Source organism: Poecilia latipinna, unplaced genomic scaffold (assembly GCF_001443285.1).
Source record: "Poecilia latipinna isolate Pla-1442-1.1 unplaced genomic scaffold, P_latipinna-1.0 Scaffold2069, whole genome shotgun sequence".
Classification (NCBI taxonomy): domain Eukaryota; kingdom Metazoa; phylum Chordata; class Actinopteri; order Cyprinodontiformes; family Poeciliidae; genus Poecilia; species Poecilia latipinna.
In genome coordinates this window covers 75,527-85,427 of record NW_015114685.1, presented here as the reverse complement: position 1 = coordinate 85,427, position 9,901 = coordinate 75,527, and the positions used below count along the sequence as shown (strand labels likewise).

At 40.5% G+C, this 9,901-nt stretch overlaps 1 protein-coding gene and 1 long non-coding RNA gene across 2 annotated transcripts in view; both read right to left on the bottom strand.

Moving 5' to 3' along the window:
• LOC106936055 (fibroblast growth factor 11-like) overlaps window positions 1-9,901 on the bottom strand; it is a 73,106-nt gene that overhangs the window by 16,833 nt on the left and 46,372 nt on the right. The window contains exon 4 of the mRNA XM_015016835.1: window positions 8,714-8,817. Coding sequence (XP_014872321.1) covers window positions 8,714-8,817 — 104 coding nt within the window. The remainder of the gene's footprint in view (window positions 1-8,713; window positions 8,818-9,901) is intronic.
• LOC106936056 (uncharacterized) lies at window positions 2,037-5,407 on the bottom strand. The gene is made up of 3 exons (XR_001422046.1): window positions 5,397-5,407; window positions 3,827-3,831; window positions 2,037-2,170 (listed from the first exon to the last, which is right to left on the bottom strand). It is a non-coding gene; the product is annotated as an uncharacterized LOC106936056 (long non-coding RNA).

Genomic DNA, 9,901 nt, shown 5'->3' with positions numbered 1-9,901 from the left:
TCAGTTCCCACGCAAAAAAAAAAAAAACAGTGACACAGTTACTCTTAACAACTCAGAAAATAAACTGGATGTAAATCCAACCATCAGGTTTTTCTGAACTCAAAGTTCTTCAAAATCCTGATGAGCCACTTTGAGCTGCTCACAAGGAAAATGTAATAATTTCACACCTCAAGCAGAGAGAGAGAGAGAGAGAGAGAGAGAGAGACAGAGAGAGAGAGAGAGGTGTTTGGTCTGCTGTGACCTCTGACATTTGGTTTGGTTGGACGACACAGAGAAACTGGAGTAATGCGGAGTCTGTCAGGAACAGATGAAATAATAAACGAGATCTGAGCCTGAAACACAACAAACGAGGAAAACGAGTCGACAGAAAACCCAGTTATAATGAGAACAACTGCAGGGGGAGGAAGAGGAGAGACGAGTCGACAGAAAACCCAGTTATAATGAGAACAACTGCAGGGGGAGGAAGAGGAGAGACGAAGAAGGGAAGGAGGGATGTCCTCTGGTTCTCACCTTGCCCGCCTGACCCTCGTCGTGTGTTTGGGGATTTTCCAAACCTCCCTCCCTCTTCATCTTTCTCTAACTTCGCCCCTCCATCATCCTCACACTTACATCAGCGCACAGCAGAAAGAGCGGAAAAAAACAACAAAAAAAAGGAAAGAAAGAAAGAAGGAAGGAAGGAGAGCGGAAGAAATACGGACGGCAGGAAAGGAAACAAGAGTGCTGACTCAGAGGAAAGGAGCCGGCGTTTCTCCCATCCGAAGAGCTGGTGAGGAAGGTCAGAGGAGGAGGAGCGGGAGGTCTGACCGCGCAGAGAGAGAGAGAGAGTGTGTGTGCGTGTGTGTGTGTGTGTGTGTGTGTCGGGTTGTTCTGAGAAAAGACGTTATTGAAGGGAACTGACTAATTGCCAGTTTAGCAGCTGTCAAAAGCAGCTGGTTGAGAACGAGACAGAATCTGCTGCAGAGGCATTAACTTTTACTCTACATCTATAAATACGTTTATATGCAAATAACTGAAGGTAAATATATGAAAAATATTGATTTCTGTTTATACTTTTATGCTACTTGGTGTGTTGTGACAGCTGAATAAAATTCATAAAAATTTAGTTTAGTTTAGTATTAGGGCGATTTGAGACACATAGAAAGCAGGATTACATTTCTGTCAAAAACTCAAAAAGTTTAGATTAATCTCAGAAAATCTGTAGAAAAAAAATTTAATTTCTGAGTTTGAAAAGTTGGAAGTTTGCTAGAAACATAATCAGAAATTTTGAAATTAGCCTCAGATTATTTTTAGAAAAACTTTAAAATTTTATTAGTCTCAAAAATAAAATAAAAATCAAATTTTGACACTAATAAAATGTCCAAATTTCTGAGATTAATCTTAAAATTGTTGAGTTCTTTGTCAGAACTGTTTTTTTATTGTACCATGCCCCTAGTATTCCATTGTAGTCTTAACAGTATTAATTTGGTTATTTTCTTTCATCTGTCAGTCTAAATGCACTAAAACAAACAAAATCCCACTTTTCTAAACATTTTATAAAAAACATTTCTGCTCTTCCCTGACCTTGCCAAAAGGGGGCGGCAGAAACAACCAGCAAGCGGAAAGTTGACCTAAATTAGAGTGAAACACCAACACACTGCCACTTTTTTACCACTGTCAGATCCCCATTGTTCGGCTCTACGTGAAAACATCTTAATACTTTCTAGAAATGTTTACAAGTCATTTTTTCCAAAAGTCAAGTCAAGTTTCAAGTCTCTGTTGACTGAAATAAACATTTTATAATAAAAGTGTATCAATAACAATATATATCGCAATAGAGATGTGATTAATTTCAACTTTGATCCATAACTGCACAGCATTCTGGGAGATGTAGGCAGAGGAAAGACTTTAGCCACTCAACCTCTCATGGCTATTAGCTAAGCTAGGTTGGTGGAATCAACTCACTCACTCTGTGGTTACCTAGCAACTCATTCACTCTGTGGTTACCTAGCAACTCACTCACTCTGTGGTTACCTAGCAACGACCTGCTGAGTAACTGCCACAGCAGCAGTTTCAGGTTTCGCCTCATAACTGCTTAAAAAATAAAAAACAAGGACATGGAGTTAAAACTGTGGATACAAACAGGAAGGTCACACCTCCAGCTTGGCAGCATTTAAAATATTTAAAACAAAAACTAACCAATAATTATAGGCATCGACTGATATGAAACGCTTATGTTTTTCAGCCATGTTGTCTACCCTTAAGTGAACTTAACTGAACTTTTTTTATTTAAAAAATCCTCCAAACTCAAAGCTATTATATAACCTAACAGCTGAAATCAGAGGAGCAGCTTCGACTCCTACTTTTAAAGCCATGAAAAACCCGAGCAGAGCGTGAGCAGCGAGAGCCGAAGAGGCCATCCATGCTCTCATTCTCACTCTCAGCCGGTCTCTACAGACAAACGAAGCGCTCTCAGCTACACAGCGCCGTCCGATGATGGATGTGGTAACTCTCTCTATCACCAAAGACCATCCATCCCAATTAACTGCTTCTGTGAGGGAGGAAGCTGCTGCTGTATAAAACTGATGAAGAACAGTCCACTTACAGGAATTAGCTCACGCTGGAGAAAAAGCTTGTGAACTTCTCAGGACCATTATGGTAGGCGTTTCGTAATGACGGTGTAAAATGCGCCATAAATACACCTTTCTCGTGTGGAGCAGTTAAATCCAGCCTTTCAGGGCGTTGAGTAAAGCCGTTAAAAGGCAGCCAGGTTGTTGTTATTGTTCCTCATAAAAACACTGAAGTAATTTTTGGAGTCCAATATATTTACTTTCTCTAGATTACTGTACACTGCTTCCTCTAATTCTCCTGCTCATGTTTTTGGCTCAGCTTCAAGGAGAGTCATGTGAGCAGAGGAATTCCCTGTTTACAGACCAGGAGCTCCATCCGTCTCCTAACAAGTCCCCAGTGGAGAGCTGAGGAAGGGCCACAGAAAGAGCAAAGAGGAAAAAACAAACAGGAGGGTCTTAGTAAGCGTTACTAACAGAACTCCCTTTGGGTCCGGCTAAAGGGTCTTCAACATTACCACCAATATCCAGACTAAGGCTGCATTCCCACCAGCCTATAACCTCCAGTCCGTTTGTCTGTGAAGTCCAGTTCGTTTGGGGAGGTGTGAATGCGTAATCAAACTCTGATGGGGACCAGAGAAGTGAACTCTGGTCCATTTTGAATTCATGCCTTAACTCCAAGCAAACCAGAAACTGCTCCAAAAGCAGGAAGTGGACTACATCAAAGTGCATTCTGGGTAAATACAATCAAAACAAACGTTTGAGTTTTGGGCCAGTGGTAGAAATTTTACCAAAGACAAAAGAGAAATCCTACAACCGCAAAAATCTGACGCTGATCCATTTTTGTTAACATTGTGTGAAAGAAGGAAGTTGCGCTCAGTGTTTCCTTCAGTGGTTCTTAGTGCAGCGCCCCCACAGGTGAATGGGGGAACATGTTTTTCAGTGAATGTCAACAACTGAAAATGTAACAAATGTTGTAATTTTGTTCCCAAATCGAACCAGTTTACTGGCATAAAAACACCCTCAGTCACAATAACGACTGTTAATAGCAACTGGTTACTTAAGCAGTAGAACTTTAGGCCAACACCTTCTTTATATTGACTCAGTATTCAAATTTTAAGCTACAAAGTACTCAGCATTAAGCAAAAAGAGACTAGAACCAGTCAAGCTAGCAGAGTCCAACTACCAGTAATTCAAAGTACAACTGTGTTTCATTTGACCACATAAATGTGTAAACTGGAATTACGAAACTAAATTTGCTTAATGGAAACACCAATTTTAACAAAAACTCAAGTTTTTCGATAAAACTTTAGCGATAGGATAAGGTGTTTTATTTTTTGGCCTCATCAAAAATTGGTGTATTTTACAAAACTGTAATGGAAACACCGGATGTTACTACTGACGGAAACGACGAAGAACACAACAGGAAGCGATAGGTTTTGTTTTTTACTTACTCATTCACGTGAGATTTAAATTCTGTTACTTAACAGAAATAACGCAATTTCAAAACAGTGTTTTTCCGACATTAGCAGAGTATCAGTGAAGCTTTGCACACACTGAATTGGTTTTTCAGCTTGTTCCAGATCTGCCTCAAACAACCCAACAACACATCACGGTGTTGTTTCCCAGAGCCGGGTGTTTCCAATCTATTAAGGCGCCGTGTTCCTCCAAAGTGGGTCTGGACCCGTCTCTCCTCTGTGTGCATCCCTGAAGTCATCTGAGGGAAGTTTAGACTTTGCTCAACTTTCCCCTGTTAGCTGCAGAGAGTTTGGCCAGAGCCGGTCCCGGGTATCGAGTCCGACCCAATTATGTCTGCCTGCCTCTGTCAGATTGTTTATACCTGGCTGCACTCGTGTGTTTGTGGGGATGTGGAGGAAAGTGTGTGTGTGTGTGTGAGTTCATTTCTTCCCGTGGCTTAGACTCTCCCCATCAGCCTGTTAAACCATTCATCCCTCCCTCCACCCGGAAGGCTTTCCACAGCTAATAAAGTGGGCCAGGTCCGTGGCTGAACACTATTTTTATCAGGAAGTAATTTCCAGGTGGCGCCCGCAGGTAAGCAGCGCCAGCAGCTCTAAACAATGGAGCCGAAACCGGGAGTCCTCCATTAACCTCAGCTGGTCAACATGTTGGCCTCGTTCTGTAACAACTCAGTTTGTTGTCACTCATTTCAGAAAAACATGGATTCAATACGCATTCATTTGTTTAAAACTGAAAATTATATTATATAAGAATCAATTTATTTTTGAAAACAGAAAAGTCATCCTTCTTAAAAGTATTTTCCTTTTTCATTAAGTGGTGCATCAACGCAGCAGGTATTGCTATGTATATGTTGCTTATCACTTTTTTTCTCACAATATTCATATTTTTAAGCTACTACATTTATTATTTCCACCCAGTCTTCTATAACTTTTTAAAACAATTTTTATTTTTGAGTTGCTGCATAATTCCACGTCACCCTTCCACTCAACTTTCTAGGTACATGCTATTCCATTTTTTTCACCACCTTCTACATTTTTGAGCTGCCACACTTCTTCCTTTCACTCAACTTTCTATGTATATATCACTTTTTACACGATATTCTAATTTTTAGAGAAGCTAAAGTTTTTCTTTCCACTCAACTTTCTAGGTATATGCTGTCACTTTTTCACAATAGTCTATTTTTTGAGCTACCACACTTTTTCCTTCCACTAAACTTTCTAGGTATGCTATGACTTAAAAAAAAATCAACAAAAAAGAAACAATATTCTAATTTTTTAATTGTGTTTGTGCTGTGAAAACATCTTTGTCCCTCAGGGATTTCTTCTATTTTAGTTATTTTATCACAGTTAAATGTTTCAGATCCTGAATAAATACATAATAAATAACTTAGACTGACAGCTGTGCTACATGGCTATCAGCTTATCAGACCAAAGCACAGACGTGAGGCGGTCGTGGGTAGAAGAAAGAGAGGAGAACCGGACAGACATAGAGGACAAACCCAGGACTCACGAGAGGAACACGCAGGATCCATCTTCTGAATTAAAGAGGTTCGCAGGATGACAAGAAGCAACGGATGGTACAAAGAGGAGAAAAACGACAAGCCACAAGAGACAGAGATGACCAGACAGGGAGCAAGACAGACTGACAGGCGAGTAAAAGCTGAACAAATGAGACGGGGGGCGGAGGAAGAGGAGGAGGAAGGACGGAGGTGGTTGTTGTTCCCAGAGGAGACGTTACGCTCGCTCCCAGTCCGGTCCTGTCAGCCCATACGTCTCTCCTTTTTTTACTCCAATCTTTCCATCATTCCTTCCCTCCAGACAACGATCAGCCCGTTTGATGTACTGGTGCTGAGATCCGGTCTGTCGCGCCGCTCAGCCCGACCTGACGGCCCGTTTCTCTCAACCAGGCTCAAATATTATGCAGATCAGCACCAGGAAACCAAACCGCAAGTAAATAAACATTAAAACTTCAAATTTTAAACAATTTCTTGTCCTATTCTATTGTATATAAACGTAACTGTTTAGCTTTAGAAGAACAAATGTCATTTACACACCAGCAGGGGCGGTCCCAGCCTGCTTGGTGCCCTGGGTGAACACGAGGCACCATCATGGAGACGCTCAAATTTATTTAAAGCTGAAACTTTTATTTAAAAAAGGTTTTTCTTTTTCAAGGTTGTTAAAATTGTCACTAAATTATGCCAATTTATGTGACGGATAATCTGTGAAAAGTTGGATCTCCAACTCCTCTGTGAGCGGCTGAAGCCATCTGAAGAACCAGCAACAGGAGTGAAAGTAGGGGGGTATGGCAGGGTACTGCGCACCCCTAAAAGATTTAGCGACGTCGTCAGAAATGTCTCAGTTTATTAAAGGTATTGAGGGAATTCAGACAAAATGAAAAAACAAGCAATCCGAGTGAAATAAAGACAAACGACGGGGTGGAAAAGTACTTTTTGTCTTCCTGTGAGTCACTGCTGGCCGCCGACCAGCAGGGAGGGGGAGTTTTATTTCCCAATCCTTTAAATAAGTGTTGTAATTATCTCCTTATCTGTGTGTGGCTGCAGAGGGAGAGCAGCGCGTCACAGAGGTCCATGAAAGATTAATGCCGCCCGGCAGAAACGCCGCGAGGGTTACTCCAACAAAACCTCCGCATCAGAACGTCCCGACTTCAGAGGAACAAGATCAAGACCAAGTGATGCATCTAGGCAGCAAACTGAGCGTTTCTCATGTCGTTTCTTGGCTACAAAACAAAAGTTTGGATGTTGGAGAGAAGAAAGTGTGGTGGCGGTTTGTCCGCCGTTGGAGGGATTTTCTCGGAGGATTCTCCGCCTGCTGTGGTTGTTCCCCTCAGTGAAAGTGGGTCACCTTCTTCTCTGTCAGGAGAACAGCCGGGAATACGCCGGCTTTCTGGGGGAGTTTATGTTCGTACCACATTTCACTTTCTGCAGGGAGAGGTTACAAACGCCAGACACGTTCTGGAGCTCGTTAGAGGAAAAAGTTTGGACGGTTTTAAAACATTTAAAGTGGTGATTTTATGTATTTTTCAGGCATGCAGTGACATTTTACAGCGCAATAAAGTGACTGTGTGGCCTTCAGTTGTTATAAAAAGAAGGCAGAATATCTAAAACATGACTTAAGAGAAATTTCATTTTACATCATGGCTGTATTTGAGGCATTGACATTGGGCCCCCATCTCTTTAAATGGGGCCTATTATGCAAATTTAACATTTTGTACATTTTTATATTTCCATTTGGCTCTCAACTGCTTCTAAAACAACTAAAGCTTAAATAAACACCCAGATGTTTTCTTTGGCCATAAGTTAATCTTTTAGCTTTCTGGAAATTGAGCTGTTTCAAGCCAATGTTTCCTAGCAACCCCAGCCAAGCCCAGCCCAACCCGTTGCCTAGCAACCAAGCAGAACTCCAGCACATTTAAAATCTATGTAATTAATTAAGTGAAATTAATGCATTAAAGTTCAGGTCCTAATTAACGTTTAATGCATCAGTCAAAAAATGCATCATGAAGAGGGAAAAAAAAAACATTTAAAAGCCAAATGTAAGCAAAAACACTTAAAAGTGACTCATCGTCCAGAAAATATGGTAAAACAATTTTGTGCATGACAAAGACAGATATAATTTTTGTTATTGTGTTATTTTTTATAGAGAGGCAGGAAGTGCTTTCATTTGGATTCAATCCACCTGTTAAATCTGACGCTTCTCACCTGCACATCTATGCTAACCAGCCCAGAGGAGGTTTTGTTTGAGCCGTTTCAGAGAAAGCAGTGCCGCAGTCTGCTGTGAGTGAAAAACAGGAACCTGTTTGGTACACAAATGTCAAGCAAAATCTCTGATGTTCAAACGTCAGTAACGTAGGCACCGCGGCGTGGAAGACCAGGCCTACAGGACGGGATTAGGAACAAAAAGAAATCTGAATTTTTTACAGAGTTCTGATCTTCTGAGATCAAGTCAAAAATCTTGGGGGAAAAAAGTCAAAATTCTGGTGGAAAAAAATCTGAATTCTCAAAAATATGTAAAAATTAAAACAAAAATCATCAAAATTCTGAAAATGAAGTGCGTGAGTGACTTTTGACTCTATTTTGGCTCACATGACAAAATGCTTGGACACGTTTGGTTGAGTGGATCCGACTGTTGGAAAGTACTTTAACCGAAATCTTTGTTTTATAAGAAATGTTTACATAATTATTGTAGAATAGATAAAAAAATGTAACTGAGAGAGATTAAATTAATTATAATTGTTTAAAAACAATGTTTTATTGGCACTAGTGGCAGGAAGAAGGGTTTGGGAATCGAACCTGGGGACGCCACTGCTCAAAATGTGTTTCTGAATGTGCAGAGCAGTTGGTTCCTTAAATAAAAGTATATGTTGTACTGCAGTTTGCTGCTGATGTAATGATGTAATTTAAACTCTAACAGATCTCAGCATGAAATATTGGTAATAAGTGAATATGAGGCCATCAGTGTTCAGCCTGATACTCAGCTGAGCGATTCTGCCACACAGTCTGACTTTAAAAACCCCCATAAGCACAAGGAACCTGTGAAATATGTGAGCATCACATCTGTTAGAAGGAGCCTGGTTCCTCATACTGGGCTCATCTCAAACAGCAGGTGTAAAATCAGCAGGTTCTCCAGCCAGGGCGGGTTTAATGACATCACATGTGGGGTTTCTGACCGTACCGATGTGTAGAGGTAGCCCTCGCTGTTCATGGCGACGTAGAGCCCCGTCTTGGTGCTCTGGATGGCCACTATCCTGAGTCCCACAGGAATCAAGTTGAACTGCACTGCAGGACACGAAAACAACAAACAGCGTCAGAAAAATAATAAGTTCATGCAATGAAGACAAGAAAACGAGAGAAAAGGAGTAAAAAACGAACTCTTGGTGCTGATAGGCTGAATCTGCTCGAACCGGACGGCAGAGAGAGATACTTCAGCTGAAGCTTTGCAAACTCAATAAATTACAAAGTGACATCGTGTGAGTCTGCTGTAAAACTGATTGTATCTTTACTGACACAGTTAAACTGAGTCGGTGATGCAGTTTACTGGATCCCCTCTTCAGGAAGCCTGGATTTATTACAGCTCCACAGATAAACCCCCAAATTCAATCAGAAGACAGAAAAACATTCAGGAAGCTACCAGCAGCCACCCATCCTTACAGAATAGAATAGAAATAACTGAATAGAATGGACCACAACAGTAGAGAAAAGAGCTGAATAACATAATGAAAAATAAAACAAAATGTCACAGTAAAGACAACAGTTGCCACTTTACTTGTGCTTGACATTGATTTTATTTTCTTTTACTGGATTTTGCTCTGGATTTTGGTGTTTCTAAACATTAGGATCTATCTGTACCGCCATGATGACATATCTGTGGTTGAAGATCTTTGTTATTTTCGCATCTGCAGAGTTTAAGTCCTCTGAAGGCGCTGCTAACAGGAAGTGACACGGCCGGCTGAGTGATGTTGACATTTACAGCCTCCAGCTGCTCTGTCATAATGTCACGACGACCAGGCTCCACCATAAAACACATCACAATAAAAATTAGATAGATAAAAAGTTTAATGCTGTGCTTCTGCACTTTTCCACATTTTCTGGCTGGGAAGGAAACGTCTAACTCCACGGACTGAGACAGACTATTTCCTGGATCAGGATGGATCTGGTGCAAACGTTTTATAGCCATAATCCACATAAATAAATTATAATAATATAATAATAAATTCAAACTGGTCCATTTAACTGTTAGTGATGTTATACTTTATTTAATATTGATATTTTTAATTGAAATACTAATAAAAATCTGATAATATCTAAACATTTATCTAGACAAACCAACGTACATATATATATATATATATATATATATATA